We start from the raw sequence: 16,830 nt of genomic DNA on the forward strand, positions 1-16,830 counted from the left end.
GCTTTTTAAGGGTGAGGAAGTGGCTACTGTGGAAATTTATGCCTTTATTTACCATTTTAAGTGCTCAGAGCAAATTGATTAGCTTTTGATGCTTTAAAACTTTCCATATGTGCAGTTCAAGAGTTCCAGGAATGTCTTTGGCTAAACATGTTTCTCTGCTGAGTTGCTATTCTATGAAGAGTATTTGTATTGTTAAATTACTGTATCTGCAAATTCTTATTACACAGCAACAGGATCCTGTCTAGCCATGTTGAATTATGAAAGTACTGTGCCTGAAGAGATTAGTTTCCAAGGAGGGGACAAAATTGAAATCCTTGGCTACTTCATTGAATGCATGGAATGGTTTGTTGGAAGACATGTGTTTACTGGTCAAATAGGTTTTGTAAAGACAAGTTACGTTAAACTGGATGTATCAAGAAATAAGTAAGTGATATATTTGTGTTCAGCTTGTACACTAAAAGAGGCATGGAAAGAGTTTCAAGCTTTAGAATACTGAATATTAAACTTCTTTTGAGAATTGTCATTATTTGTTTCACTCAAAACAAATGCAAAGAAATTGGAACATGAAGTGTTAAGTGTTGAAAAATGTTATCAGATTTCACCTGAGTTGCTTACTGGGGAAATAAGTTTCTGTAGTTGCTCATATTTGGATCAGTCTCTATTGTATTGAATTGCAAGATCCAAGGAGTCTTGCTATTTCAGAAGATTCCATTTTCACTGGTTTCTAGAAATCTATGTTTAAAGCATCCAAGTTCTGTTCTTGCTAGTATCCTCAACATAGCTTGTAACTTGTTTCAAATGGGGCTCCTCGTATATATGTTTGATCGTAATGCAGAAAAAAACCTGTAAAAATTGTATTTAACATTCATTAACTTCATGTAAACAAGCTGCACTTCTTACTATCTGGAGTGTTTGCATGCTGAAACATAAGGAATTCTTAGATGTGGCTTGCAGGTCCTTTGATGTGTGACTGTCATTGATGTTCTAGTAAACTTCATGTCCTTAGATATTTGTGTTTTTAATAAATTCTCTCAAAATGCTATATCATGATATAGCAGAAGCCATGGAATCTGCACGTATAGCTATCATCAGTTTGTACATATGTTTATGTGACTGCTATCAATTCTGAACACAACAGGACCTATAATAGTGTAAAGATTGTATTAATTTCTGCAACAAGCACAAATTTGAATGACAGCTTCTGAAGTCAAATCGGCTATCAGAGGTGTTCTCAGAGTTGCTCTTTCTTTGTTAGACCACAAGAGTTGGAATTTCTTGAAGCAGAAGAGCTATCTTTTTTTTCAAAAGGAAAAAATTTGGAAGAAGTGATACATTTATTGAAACAAACCTCTATCACAGATGTTTGCTCTGTGTATAGAATAGGTGAGTATGAGCTTTCACTTCACAAGATGCATATGCAGTTTCCATATCCCTGTTACAAGTGTGACTTTTTTTCATTTTAATGAGATTCCAGCACTTATAGCTACTTTGAAATATGTTGATATTCAATCTGATCACAGAAATCACATCTAAAAATCCTTTAGATTCTTTGCTGCTTTCCTGCTCATGCAAAATCTTTCCCTGCAGCGAATTTACAAATTTTGTCCATTTTCATGTGAATTTAACAGCACAGCTATTAAACATTGCTCTTCAGCTGAGCAGATCTTTAAGTTTTCAAATGTTAGAGTTGTGTTACAAGAGACTGGATGTTCAGCCAAATACTGTGCTTTGCATTGTTCTTAGGAAAGGTGGCATAATAACTGTTGCTAGAGCAAACATACACCTCTTCATGCTTGCTTTAACATTCAAAGGGTATAGAAATATAGCAATATCTATTGGTATAAAGAAATAATGCACTTCTAACTACATTCTCTCTGATACAGCCATTATTTCTCTAAGCACTTGCACTTTACATAAATTAATTGGGATAACTGGGGTTTGCTCTTTACAGACTTTAGACTAAGGTAGTCTAAGATAAATCTCTTGCTGAACTGAACTTGCAGGAAACTTCTCATCCCACCACAAGCTGTTCTGTGGAGAGGTGTGGGGGGGGGAGGAGGAAGTGTTCTGTGGGGATGTGTGTGCTTGTCAAATATCTAACAATGCTTTATCTCATTTAGTGCCTTACTAAGGCAGGCCTATAGGATCCAATTTGAAAGGAGCCAGTGCTGTAGGTTTGACTCAGGTGCATTGGATTAATTATGCAAATTACTCTGCATGCAAACAGTAACTTGGACATGTCAGACCTGAGCTAGAAAATGCAGCTCATGTCATTGTCAAATGATTTCATATCTCATTCCTCTCTCAAATGATAAGCCTGGGAACCAAAACTTGAAAATCTTAGGCACTAAAACTAATGATACTCTTAATGATACTATTTTTGCCTGTAGCATATTTGCCCCGCATCTCATCATCTCCTTAAATCTTTGCAGCTACCAATTTCTTTTCACCTCTTCCCCAGCTAACAGTGTTATATCTCTATCATCCTTTTTCTCTTAAATTGCTCAACTGATCAGCATAACCTGATTTACCCAGAGCAACGGTTTTCAGTATTCACTTGATGTTTTATGTGATGTGATTAAATGCTTCACAGGATTTCAATTCCTTCCATCTGTATCAGTCTAATGTAAGGTATTACTACTTATGAACATTTCCTCAGTTAGATACTCAGAGCATCAATTTACAACTATTATAAATGTTTATGGCATTTGTTCAGCAAACTCCAGAAAGCATTTAAACAAAGGAGATTCAGAGGTAAATAGTCAGCGAGAAGTCTTTCATAATAGCTAGTACAATAGCTTCCTATCGGCTTACATAGACCTAGTTCTATGAGCCTCTGTTTTTAGATATTTCCTTCGTGCCCTTGCATTGCATCTAGGGTATGGAAGACAGTGAATATATTCATTATTCTAAAAAATGCAGGATGACAGCTGAAATACGTTAAGAAATATCTTCTACATAAAATAACAATTCTTATATGCTCTATGGATGTGCTATGTTAAATGCTTAAATCTGGATTTGTAGTAGTACTTTCAATAGAAGTGAGAGCCTTTTAAAAATATGTACAGGGATTTTTCATCTGCATGTTGCTGGAATGGTCAGAAAAGCTTGACACATTTTATGCAAATTATGCTAAATCATATTTTTCCAAGGACTGACCCTAAAACTCATTCCTGTACTATTAAGGGGGTTTTGATACCTCATTTTAGAGGGAAGATGTTTGTATTTACATTGTCCATTTGTAAACTGCCTGTGTATACATTCTGTTGTAATTCATCAGTGATGAACAAGTTGACTTCAGTTCTAAATGTTGTATGCAGATGTCTCCCTACCCTACTGAAGGTAAGTACATAATAGGCATGTATGTATCTGCAGGAGAGCAAGTTCTTAGTGTGTTAGCTTTGGGTCAGATTTAGAAAATTCCTGTTTTCTAAATTTCCATATCACATGGAATTTTTTGACACAACAAACTAAAAATAGTCCTATTTTAGGATATCTAAAACTGGAAGAACTTGAATACCATAATTAACATGGCTATTTTCTTTTTTACAGATCAGTTAGAAGAACTAGAATGCCAGAAGACTCATGAATGCGGTAATGTTTAATATGCATACAAATCTTATGTAAAATTAATGTGATTTCTGATCTTTTTGGTATCTTTCCCAGCTTTTGTCTCTTTTTTAATGTCTTTTCATATTCTATCTTTCTTCTCTCATTGTTTGCTTTTGTATGTTTTCACTAGGTTTTGCTGTAAGGCATTGTGCGTTTTCAGACATCAGATGCCTTACTTGGATCTTGCCATACAGTTGCAAACCATATAGTTTATTTTTACTGCCATGACTTCCCCTCCTCCCCCCACCAGCTGTTTAAAAAGGCAAAACATTGTATATGGAACACCTGACAAATGCTGAGTTTGAATTCCAGCATATTTTCAGTTTGCTTTAAAAAACAAAAACTTCATCCCATGAATGTAGTTCCCCAAAGGAAATATTCTGAGGATGAAGATTTATTTCCCATTGCCATCTAGTCGCCCTGCTGTCATTGCCATTATATTATTGTACTAACATTTTTCCAAATACCGATTTTTATACTTATGGTTTTGTTGAACAGTTCCAGAAATGGGGTTTGAAGGAAACTGAGCTCTCTAAATATGCAACTTCAATAAACTGCTGATAGTCAGCTGTAAGCCTTATTGACTATGCTCTCAACCTGCATCCCTAGTCCCTGGCCCCACTACCTGGGCTGAATGCTAGTGGGAGGACTAAAGAAATGATGGGATGTTTGTTTTCTATATCTGTAAAGATATTCGGTGATATGTACTAAGAGACTAGAGATGAATTCACTAATAACCACAAACTTGGTAGGTCTAAGAAATTTAATTTGCATGAGCAGAGAATTGGAGTTGGAATTTAAAAGAAGAAATCCTAGTGCTGGTGACACAGAAGTCATGATGGTAATGATGGTCCTACTATTTCCCTCTGAATGTACAGAAGGATGCCTTCTGCTTACAGTAGTGGATGGTGATGCAGGATACAGGGCCAAATGGGTCTGACTGGACATTTTTGGGTTCTTGTGAAATAACTCCAGTCCTTTTTGTTGGTGATGGGGTGTGAAAAATTCCTTGTATGCTGGTAAGGGTAGCTGAATCTAGCAGACCGTGGCACACAGTCCTCCCTTCCTGGTCCGCTAGATGCGGAGCTGCTGCTGTTCCCATTTCCAAGCCCAGGCAGTAGTGAGCCTGAGCACAAAACCCCAGCAGGTACATGTGTGCATGCACATGTGCACGCACACGTCACAGAGGTGTGACTGGCCACACAGAGATCAACATGGACAGGAGACCAGTGCCTTTATGAGTACCCTCATAAACACAAACAGACCCCACATGGGACTTTAACAACAGAAATGGCCCAATCCTGTTTCTCCTCTCTGGCTAATTTGGCCTAGTTTTCCAGAACATAAGCATACCCTTACTTGCTTAACTCACACGCATGCTCGCATTCATGGTTCCTTTGAACATTAAGGCCATCCAGTATCCACATCCAGACCTTTTGCCATTTATCTCATCTCTAGTTCAGACTCTGGGTCTTTCCAGATCCTGGTCTCCTCTGGCTCACCAGCTAATTTGAATTGTAATTCATTGGAAGATTTCTCCCATGTATACAAACAGAATGGAGAACATACACTCTCACAGAGTACTTTGGAATAGAGTTTAATTAAGATGGAACAGATTAGTGATGAGGTGTAGGGCTTGGTCAGACAAGCGTACTGATCAGCAGCCTGCTTATGTGGGACAAGCCCCTGTTATCCTCACTCCTCTGTTTTCCCACATTTGTTCCTCCCCAATTTGCCTTGATCTCTTCCTTTCTCCACCTTTGGTCTGTCTCCTAAACATACTGTTTTCTTAACAGTATCTTCTATTGATGAATGTTTTTGTTAGTTTATCAAAGATATGTGCAACTATATACACATGAAATTTGTGATCTGTCACTTATTTTTGAACTGCAGAAATTCTATGCCCATGTTCTAACATGGTATCCACTAGCAAGAATGGCAAGATAGAAGAATTCCTGAAGAACTTCAAGGATTTGGAGGTCACAAGGGCTAGAGGGCCAACTCCTGAAGGAAAGGATTCTGCTAGCTCTTCAAATATGGAACTCTTTCCTCAACCTGAAAAACTTTTCTTCCACATACATCAAGAGGATGTTCAAGCATCTGAAGTATTTGAGTCATTGTTGCTGTTCTTAAATAGAAAAGAGTATGAGAGAAACTTCAAAAACCTCTATGATTTCTCTTATCCCTTTATCAATAACATGTTTTATGGTTATTCAGAGGAAGAAGAACTGGTTAACTTTTTTAGATTAGCAAGGGAAGCAGCAAAGAAAGCAAATATGTCGTGGGCTCTAGCAAGGCTATGCTTTCTCTTAGGTAGGCTGAGTGTTAAAAAGCTTAAGTTTTCCCAAGCTCGGGTTTATTTTGAGGAAGCCTTGGGAGCCATAACTGGAGGATTTAGTGATCTGTATCTCATAATTGCTCTTTATACAAACCTAACAGTCATCTATTTGACACAAAAGAACAAAGAAAAATGTGCTCACGTTTTTGACAAGGCTACATCCCTTCTCATGGGAATCCCCAACTACATTTGCAGTGCTGACCTGGAGTCAGATATTCTAAAGTATGCTCTAAAGAGGGCAATACTGAGCCAGAGCAAGCACGCAGAGGCAAGGGCATGCTTTCTATTGGCAAAACATTACACTGAACACAAACAGTATGAAGAGGTGCTACCCTTCTTAGAAAGGTTGCAACTGTTGCTTAATGACTTGAGTTTACAAAGCAACTTGACAAACAACTGCTATTTCAAACTAGCAGAGTCCTACAATGAGAAATGCTTACCGCACATTGTGTTAAGTTGCATAAAGGTTGCCTCTTCCCACAGCTCAGGTACCTTAATGGATTCCTTGAAGAGAATTGATTTAGTCATCAAAAATGCTCCCAAGCTCTACGGCCTTAGAAAACTCAGACAAACGCTCCCATCCCAAATTGCACCTTACCTCACACAAGCACTCTCCTCTGCATTTACTAATGACCACCAAGAACTACGCAGCTCTATCTGTCTTGGCTTAGCAGAACTGTACAGCCACCACAAACAGTATGGAAAAGCCATTGTTTACATGATGAAAGTGCTGGACTCTGATATTGCTGCTAAGCCAGAGGAAACTGTTAACCATTTGGTTTCACTTGCTTGGTTATACATTCTTTACAGGCAATATGATGTGGCATTAGCCATTTTAAATGCTGTTGTAGATTCTTCATGGAGTAATCCTCAGCAACTAGGTGTTGTTTATAATATGCTTGCCATTGCTTTAAAAAGAACAAACAATACAAAAGAAGCTGCTGAGAACTACTACAAAGCACTGCATCTTTCAGAAGAGACTAATAGGACTCATAACCAAGCTATAGCCCTGGCTAATTTTGGGGCACTCTGCCTGCATGCAGCAGCCAGTAAGCTGGCAGAACACTATTATATCAGGGCAGTGAAGCTATTCTCCAAACTTCCAATTACGGACTGTGGCCGAGATTTTATTCAAGTCCTCCTTCAGTTGGGATGTTACTATGTTAGTGGAACTCGGAGAGAAAAAGGAAGGTTTTATTATGAATGGGCATTTTTAGTTGCAATGGAGACAAGTCATCTGGAAAGTAAGTACATATTTTCTCTAAGTTATAAAGTGTACCCTGTTTGGGAATGTTTGGCGTATGAGTATATTACCATTGTTACTTAAACAATATTTTACGTTCAGTTATGTGACAGCTACTGAAGCAATTGAAATCTTTGCTCTGTCCCATAATAGTGGAGAAATAAATATATATTTTTGCTCTTCTGGTGCTTCTTAGGTTTGTCAAATGTGATGGAGAAAATGGAGTGTTATGGAAAAATGTAGCTTAATGATTTGTAAAAAGCATAGAAATTTGCACATTCAATATTACTTATAATAGTCATGACACTACTGCTAGTACAAACAGCACCAGCCACAAGTTTAAATGCAGTAATTTGGATTACCTTTGGGTAAGATGGTGGTATTTAGAAGAACTTTTTTTGCTACCTTGATTCAGGCAGTTTATACAGGTAGAGTGACTTTTTACCACACTTTATTTTGGGCATCATTTGAAGTAACCTCTAGCCTTTGTTAATTTTCTTCATGTTGAAGAAACTGGTAGTGGATCTGCTTATCATGATTTTTAGATCTGACTGTATGTTATGATTGACTGCTCTGAATTTGTGAAATAGTAAGAATGAATTATTTTAAAACTCTTTTAACTTTCCTTTTTAAAATAGAAATTCATGTTAGTATTTCAAATCTATTTTCCTAGGTCAACTTCAAGCTATTAAGCTGCTGTGTCAATTCTACAGTACAGTTATTCCCAGTGAGGCTCAGTGTGTCATCTACAATGAATATCAACTATCTTTAGCTAGAAAGATGTCCAACAAAGTTTTGGAGGGACAAATTTTGGAAACCATTAGTCAGCTCTATCTGTCTCTAGGAACAGAAAGGTGAGACATGTTCTATGAATTTGCTTTTATTTTGACCATAACATTTCTGTGATGCTAGAGGACCTCAATTTTTGCAAGAGCTGAATATAACTCAATTTTTTACACTCTGCCAATACACTTTATTGAAAGGTCCATTGCTACTGGAGATTTTTGATTTAAGTAACTGTCATTTCTCAAGAGACAAGATGTTGAACAAGCATTAGCACCACTTCACAAGCCAAATTATTTTTAAAATGTATGTAAATATGCATACGTTATGCAATTCTTGATGTCTGCTACATCTCTAGGATTATCGCTGGCAGATTACTTGTTTGTGATAGTAGCTTTTATACGACAATTTTTCCATCAGAAAGTGAATGGAATATTCTGAAAGGTCAGACATCAAATTGAATGTTTCATTTTGAGGATATGTTTTTTTGTCAGAATGTCCATAAATGCAAAACCTATGTTTAAAACTGCATAGTGTCAGTCTCTGGCAATTTCTATCCTGCTCTTACTTTCAGAATGCCCATTTTTTGCTTCTGCTTAAGGAAAAAAGACTGTACAAATCAATTTATACTAATTTAACAGGTGCTGGGAAAACTGAAGGTTTTTCTGAACAATTCTTTAAAGATTTCTTTTTAGATTTTTTCTTTATTTTTGTCTGCTTTGTCTGAATCTTTTTTCATTATATCTTACTTTAGGGAATGTTTCTGTTAGGGAATGTAGTCTGTTTCTTCATCTTTAGGGAATTTGGGAATATTCTCAAGTATGCCTCAAGAAAGAAGGGGAAAGATTAGCCTCAGTTTTGGAAAGAGCGTAGAGCTTTAAGTGGCTGAAGTCCATATGTCTGACTTCTAATCTGTTATCTAATTTATTCTGCTTTGCTAGCTGCTGTTTAATGATATAGTTGGTGAAAACTCTGGACGGGCTGAAGAAAAAGGAGTCAAGATTTCAAACTAGTTGGAATTTGCAGAACGATTTAACTAGCTGGATAATCTGATTCTTTGTGTGCATATAACCCATGGAATTTACCAAATTTTCCAAGCTGTGTAACTTCAGCAGGCTACTGAGTAATGACTCTATATTATAACAGACTGTATTATCACAATATTCTGAGTTAACAGCCCTGAGTAACAAGGGTATCTGTGTGACTATATAGAAATGAAAACTGTTTCATGCTCTGTGTCACTGCATTCCCTCTCCAGAAAATTACCATCTCCACTAGAAATTACCACCTCCACCCCTGGCAAGCCTGTGGCCACGCCAGGGGTCGCAGCCTGGCCTGTCTCAGCTAATGTGCTGGGCTATGGACTGGCATATGCTTTTGTCTCTGCTGTAAAAGCAAACACTCTGAAGGAGAATGGAAGTGGTATTTATTAACTGGACTGAGTTGGACTACTTTACCTGCTTTGCTGTATCCTCATATTGCTCTGACAGGAGCTTGCTATTAAAGAAGACTGTGAAATACTCGGTGGATCTTTACTTCCTATTATGAAAATAAAAAGTGACAGGTCTTTTCAGTTTCTGTAAGAATCAGAAAGTGGTAAAATCATTTTTCCCCTCAGAGATGAGACCTTGCTGAGACAGAACAGAAATCCTGATAGTGTGAAATACCAATGCACATATTACTTTTTGATTTGTTTAGCATCTTTTTGGAGGTCTGAATAGGTTATTCTAACAGTACACTATTTAAGGATTCACTGTAACTGTGCAGTTCTTCATGTGATAGGACTCTATGACATGACAGATTGAGAAGGATTTAATGAAGAAGTCTGGGGCTTCTATGTCTGGTATTAAGCACCATAAGCTCAATCAATCTGACAGGTTTTTCTTATGAAAAGTATGACCACTCTTCTGAGAGCACAGTGCCCTTATACTTCCTCAGTGGCAACTGTGCCACCTCATCTTACAATTTAGGTGCTTCTAGAAAACTGGTGTTCTCTTCTTCTCCCAAGATTTTATACAAGTGTTGACTAGTCTGAATTGTGCTCAAGTCAGAGGCCTAGGTGGCATTTGTAAATTTATTTACAAATATGATTCCTTTCTATGAAACATGTAGGAAAATGCCATAAATGATAAAAGAGCTAAAGATGAGGAAACACTTTTCCATCTGTCCTTAGCCTGAGGTGGGGGAAGGACACATCTAAAATAAACTGTTCTGAAATAATGTATCATGATAATCTAACAGAAAACATACACTGAACAAAAAAAAGGGGAAAAAAGACTGAGTTGTTAGTTTCTAATGGAATATATCTGAGAAGTTATAATTGTGCAATGAATAGAAGAAACAGATCCTTTTACCTGAAGCTTTTCTCTCATTATGAAGATAAACGTTCCCAATACTGAAGAGTCACTTTGATTAGCAGTTTTCCCCTGTTTCAGGGCTTACAGATCAGCTCTGGAATATACCAAAAGAAGCCTTGGAATATTTATAGATCTTCAGAAAAAAGAGAAAGAGGCATATGCTTGGCTACGGGCAGGAAAGATCTATTACATTCTTAGACAGAATGAGCTCGTGGATCTTTATATTCAGGTATGTTTTGCACACTTAAGGTCATGGTGCAGGTGGCACGGTATAAGAGTAAGTAATGTAATGATCCCAGAGATTTTGCAATTTGATGTCCCGAACGTACAGTAATGTCATTTATGCAATGGTTAATAGCTGGAAGTTTAAGCATTTTCCTGTTGTGCTCCATTTGGGGGAATGACCTTCTTACGTGCCTGCTCTGTTGTCAATTCTAAGCATTCTTTTTCTTCATCTTATCACATCATTATCTATCAGCTCTACAGCACTACAGAAATCAGATCATGTATGCGTGCTACATGCTGGTGGGTAACAGATAATGATCATCTTGGCATGCTGGCTTGTGGGCCAGATCCTCAGGAAAACAGAGAATTACTTTTTTAGGAAGCGTTTCCCAAACATCTAAAGCTTTCCTTCTGTGTCTGGATACAGCATGGCATGGAGCTCCTCAGGGGCTGCTGCCACCTTTGCAAGAGTGAGACTGAAACTTGGATCTAGCCCTTGTGACTGCTGAAACTGGATCAACTGAGTCTTCCCTAGAGCTGAACTGCAACTCAGTTCTAACTCTCCCAATAGTCTAAATGGTCTCTGGCCAATTACTTAAGTATTTGGGAATTGTAAAGGGGATAAAAATATTTCTCTCCTGTGGTGTTTGGGAATAGTGCAGTCTTGTATTATAGGATGTTTACTGAACAAGACATAGTAAGATCTGAGACTTGGTGTATGAGTATTACCAAAATATGATTTCTAAGTAAAATTATCTGACTTCCAATGTTAAGATATTTGAAAAACTCATACAAAGAAGCAGGAAAATGTAGGGAACAAGATCATATTTAAAATGTATTGAGATTGTGGGACTACTTTTTAATGGGACTACTTTTTAATGAATATTTCTCTGAATACATGCCAGGAACACTGACCAAACACATTTATGGGAGGGACTGTACCATAGCCTGCTAATTTCTTTTTCCTCTTCTACTAAAAGACTCTAGCTGATAGCCAAGGCAGTCATCCAAATGGTGTTGCACAAGCCAAATCAGCCTGAGGCATGATTTTTTTTATCTGCTGTGTTTTCAAGAGGAGAAATGGGTCAGCGACATGCATGTGTTCCATGCTGTGTGTGTATGGACGTTGATATTTAGAATCAGTGCCTTACCATGAGGAAAGTATTAAAATAGAAATCTGTCCACTAAAAGGTTGACCACTCTGCCAGTAATTTGTGCAAGTCATCACATCTCAGCTTGTGTGTAAAGCACAGTTTCTGAAAATGAGATGCAACAGAGTCCTTAGGTTCCTTAAGTCTGAAAAGGATGAAAGCCATTGAGCCTAAGTAGAGAGTTGGACTTGTATTAATTGAATGCAGTTTGAAAACTAGAGATTATAAAACCATAGCAAGATTCACTTATTGAGTTAAACATTCTGAGACAGAAGGGATATCTTGCTTCATGTGCAAGTCTGCTTTCCCATTACTACTTATCCTATCAATAATTGACTATCCTGATATCATTCATTTGCTTTGGAGGATGCATGCTTCCTTTCATGAAGACCTTTCTGCTGATATGGCATAAAATTATTTCAGAAGAGCAATAGAGAGGAGCTAGAGCTACATTTGCTTACAGAATTCACTTCACAGGCTTTTAAATCTGCACTATCGGGTATATCAAACTTGTAGGGGTTTTTTTCTCATTCAAATTTAATATGTTGCAGCTATCAAATGCTACATTGTTTTTGAAGAGTGATATGTGCTGACAAAGATGGCAGGAGACTATTGCCTGAAACCAGGATATTGTAACTCTGAATGTGCCCTGGTTCTTATGCTCCTCCTTAATTATCTGCTCAAAGAGGGTAGCAATTAAGACAGCTGTGGTCTGATCAAAGATAACACAGCCTCTCCTGTGTTATAATGAGAATAGAGGGCTTAACAAGATTTTTTTTTTTTCTAATTGCTAGTATTACTTCTTTACCAAGAAGTAACCAAGGTTTTCTTTCCCCACCCTGTTTTCCTTTCAGGTTGCTCAGGATGCTGCTCTTTACACAGGAGATCCAAATTTAGGAATGGGATTGTTTGAAGCTGCTGGAGACATATTTTTCAATGGTATTTGGGAAAAGGAGAAAGCAGTGACTTTCTACAGGGTTTGTGTTCTGTTTTTCTATTACATTGATAGTTGTGCCTTCAGCCTGTTGTACTAGGTGTTCTACAAATGCTGAATCAAAAGATGATCCACTCACCAAGCAATTTATAACCTATTGTAGCTGAGTAATTTGTGTCACTGTTAATAGATTTGGCTTGTTTCAACCCCTCCCCTGGCTGTAAGATCTGTTACATGCAAAGAGAAAAACAAAACCAGAAACTGCTTTACATCATAAAAATGGAAGTCTGTCAGTGTACATCTTGGGATTCAGAAGTGCCCAAGCTTTCCTTGTGCATTTCAGGACAGGGCTCTTCCACTTGCTGTTGAGACCGGTAACAAAAACGCTGAACTCAGATTATGCAACAAGCTGGCAGAATTGCTGGTGAATCTGAAGGCTTATGAGGAAAGTCTGGAATATGCAAGATTATCCCTTATACTCAGTGTGAATTTAGGTAAGACCAGTTACAATTACAGCTGAATATGACTGATATCTCCAATATAAGGCAGAATTCAAAAAAGAAAATGTTTTCTTCCTTTGAATTCAGCCAGATTTCTTGTCAGGATTTTATATCAATATTGCCATCCTTGCTTTTTTTGCCTCTGTTCAAGAATGAACAGCTTTATTGCTGCCTATTCTAACTCTAAGCTCATATGGAAAACCTTTGGAATCCTAGGTTTAATTCTCTGCTCTACCAAGTGTAAATAGAATGCATTGATTAGTCTGCTTTTTACAACTAAGTTGTAGTATTGATGAATAATATTGTTCCTAGAGGCTTTTGAGGGTAATGTGCTACTTTTAGATTTGCTCTCATAGCCTTCATGGTGAACAGAGCTATAAAAAGTAGTTAAAAGTAATAGGGCTAGTTTCCAAAGTCACTGTTTGCTTGAATTTTTGAGAGCTACTAACTGATTAAAAACTCTCTCCCTTCTCCACACATGTGCAGACAGAATCACAGAATCACAGAATGGTTGAGGTTGGAAGGGACCTCTGGAGATCTAGTCCAACCCCCCTGCTCAAGCAGGGTCACCTAGAGCATATTGCACAGGATTGCATCCAGGCGTGTTTTGAATATCTCCAGAGAAGGAGACTCCACAACCTCTCTGGGCAACCTCTTCCAGTGCTCTGTCACCCTCACAGTGAAAAAGTTTTTCCTCATGTTCAGATGGAAGCGTCTGTGTTTCAGTTTGTGCCCATTGCCTCGCGTCCTGTCGCTGGGCACCACTGAAAAGAGTCTGGCCCCATCCTCTCGACACCCTCCCTTCAGATACTTGTACACATTGATAAGATCTCCTCTCAGCCTTCTCCTCTCCAGGCTAAACAGGCCCAGCTCTCTCAGTCTTTCCTCATAAGAGAGATGCTCCAGTCCCCTAATCATCTTTGTAGCCCTTCGCTGGACTTGCTCCAGTAGTGCCACATCCCTCTTGTACTGGGGAGCCCAGAATGTCTGGGTGTTCGTAATGTCTGCCTACAGACATTACGAAATAGGTATACTGCAGCCAGTTAGATATGACAAAGTTCAGAAGAAATAAACTACATGAACACCAATAGTTATCAGTTTTAATTGAGAAAGGGGCAGGTCATTTTGATCAGTCTGATTTTTGTCATATGATTTTTTTGATAGAAAGTTTGTACTGGAACAAGTTTTCAATCCTATTATGTACTATACTTCCAAAATAATTTATTTATATTTCTTGTAAGCATGTGCAGGGTGTGTATAGCTATATATGAGAGGTATGAAAGCAATTATTTCTTAAGAAAATCCTAGAGACAATCAAATGCTACAGTGAGAAATTCAGCAGTTCTGTAGGATTTTCTTAAGAAATAAAAGGCAGTAGGTTTTGGCAGTGTATCTCTTGGGGAAATTTAGATTTATTCACTAAAAGATCAACAAATACCATATAGAAATAAAAAATAGCAAAGACTGGTTTCAGAAAATCTGACTTCTTACTGTCTCTTTGGCTTTATCCTGATTAATGCATTCTCTCATTAGGAAATCAGCTAAATGAACGAATAGCCTACCATCGACTGGCTGCCATCCATCACCACTTGGGTCACTGTGAACTTGCTGAACACTTTTACTTGAAAGCCTTGTCCCTCTGTTCCTCTCCTTTGGAGTTTGAGGAAGAAACACTGTATTATGTCAAGGTGTACTTGATCTTAGGAGACATCATATTCTATGACCTGAAGGTAAGAAATACTAAAAGAACTACTGGGGAAAATCATTACATTGAAATGTTTCATAATGTTTTTACCTAATTTTGTTTTTAGAATGTAATAATAATGTGGGAAGACTAACTTAGGGTCAGAATCTATATTCTTCTGGTTGGATATGTAATAAACTGATCTTGGATGTCCTCTTATACCAGTTGTACTATGGAGGGTACTATCTTTGTGTCTCTTATTTCAGGATCCTTTTGATGCAGCAGGCTATTATCATTTGGCACTGGCTGCCGCCATGGACTTGGGCAATAAAAAAGCTCAGCTGAAGATTTACACAAGACTTGCAGTAATCTACCATAATTTCCTTGTGGATCGGGAAATGTCTCTCTTCTTCTATCAGAAGGCAAGGACCTTTGCAACTGAGCTGAATGTTAGGAGAATAAACCTAGCTCCTGATAGGTGTTATAAGAATTCAAGAGCATCTTTGAAAAATGCATTCTAACAATAATGGAAGTAGCTAGAGAAATACTGCACTGGCTTTGTTGGACCATGCAGAATGCATCCAATGTCTCATATTGCATATGTTTTAAGTGGGAGCTTAGCATCCCAGACTGTTTTAATTAATATGATTTTTTGATTACCTGTTGTGATGACAGTGGACTGCATTTCACTGTCTAGGATGTACAGTCTTGTGCTTGTATTTGAGGATCAGCCTATGAAATAAAACCAAAACCCAAAAGCCGTATCTTTTTTCAGTGTTACATTTTTCTTTGCTGTTTCTGCATAGCTGGATATCAGGAAATGATCAATGCATATATGCAATGAAATATATTTAATAAAGCATTGCAGAGAAATAACACTCCATGGAAAGCTGTGACTTTCTTTGTATGACCTAGCTCTATTGTATTTACTCAATGTTGTAGAAATATTTGCACAAGTATGTTAAGGTATTTGGGAGTATGTTTGATCCAATTCTCTAGGCACCACTCCTCCTTTCCCTTCAAATTCACCTACTGCGGAACTCTTAAGCTCTAATTAAGCGTTACCTTTGTATTCATGAAAACACTTATGTGCATGTTGTGACAACTAATTCTTTTCAGCAGAAAGGACTCCAGTGAAATGTAAATTGTAGTCTTGTGGATTTCAGTGATAATGTGAAGGCACTTTTCCTCTGTTCAAAGACAATGATTTTTTTTTTTTAAATTGTCAATTTTCAGAACTGTCAGTATTGTTTGCAGTGACTCATTACAGTGCCTACTACAGCCTTACTTACAACTATATTATGTCCAGAAGAATGTATGTATTCACTTCAGTTGCAAAAATTCTGTATTGTTACTTTTGATAGCTCTAAATCTCTGTGCCTCAAAGATTTTTCATACGAAAGCCATGGTAGAAATTATATGCTGTATATTTTGAGAAGGAATGTGTATATTAAAAAAAAAAGTCTGAGAAATTTGCAATCAAACATTCAGATAAATTTTGAAGTAATATCTTTGCATTCTCTAACGACTTCATAAACTGTTAGTTTTTATTGTGTTTTTAAAGGCCTTTACATGGGATGGGAAGTATGGAAGTGTTTTTTTTTGTCTGGAAGATGCACACAACGGCTCAAAAACAAGCGAAGAGTTGTGCCTATATATTCTATTTTATTTGCTTATATTGTCTAACCTGGGGAAGGAAAGAGGTGCAAAACAATTTTTTTTCTGGTCCATGTATTCTCATTGCTTTGACTGTCTGCCTAAGCATCTTTCTCTTATTAAAATCTATAATTCACAGCATACCCTGAGCACTTTTCATCTATGTATTTGGGCCTCTGACTTTTGTGGTCTTTCTGTCCTTGTGAATTCTTCATTCTTTTGGCTCCTTTCACTGAAGGAACAGAGGATACTTATACATAACCTGGATGATAAACTGCTACTTTGGATACTCTCCAGAGAGGTGACAGTATGGATTTATGCTGTTAACCTTAGAAGGGCACAGCTGG

The 16,830-nt window shown here is 37.5% G+C and overlaps 1 protein-coding gene across 1 annotated transcript in view; it reads left to right on the plus strand.

Annotated features, from left to right (window-relative positions):
• SH3TC1 (SH3 domain and tetratricopeptide repeats 1) overlaps positions 1 to 16,587 on the plus strand; it is a 28,207-nt gene extending 11,620 nt beyond the window's left edge. Inside the window, exons 8-17 of the mRNA XM_013959932.2 lie at positions 228 to 423; positions 1,256 to 1,383; positions 3,553 to 3,594; positions 5,506 to 7,194; positions 7,867 to 8,047; positions 10,412 to 10,562; positions 12,564 to 12,686; positions 12,987 to 13,137; positions 14,677 to 14,873; positions 15,094 to 16,587. Of these exons, the coding sequence (XP_013815386.2) occupies positions 228 to 423; positions 1,256 to 1,383; positions 3,553 to 3,594; positions 5,506 to 7,194; positions 7,867 to 8,047; positions 10,412 to 10,562; positions 12,564 to 12,686; positions 12,987 to 13,137; positions 14,677 to 14,873; positions 15,094 to 15,348 (3,113 nt within the window). The 3' untranslated portion in view covers positions 15,349 to 16,587. The remainder of the gene's footprint in view (positions 1 to 227; positions 424 to 1,255; positions 1,384 to 3,552; positions 3,595 to 5,505; positions 7,195 to 7,866; positions 8,048 to 10,411; positions 10,563 to 12,563; positions 12,687 to 12,986; positions 13,138 to 14,676; positions 14,874 to 15,093) is intronic.
• Positions 16,588 to 16,830: the final 243 nt, after the last annotated feature.

The sequence above is a fragment of the Apteryx mantelli genome, chromosome 5 (assembly GCF_036417845.1).
Source record: "Apteryx mantelli isolate bAptMan1 chromosome 5, bAptMan1.hap1, whole genome shotgun sequence".
NCBI classification, from domain to species: Eukaryota; Metazoa; Chordata; class Aves; order Apterygiformes; family Apterygidae; genus Apteryx; species Apteryx mantelli.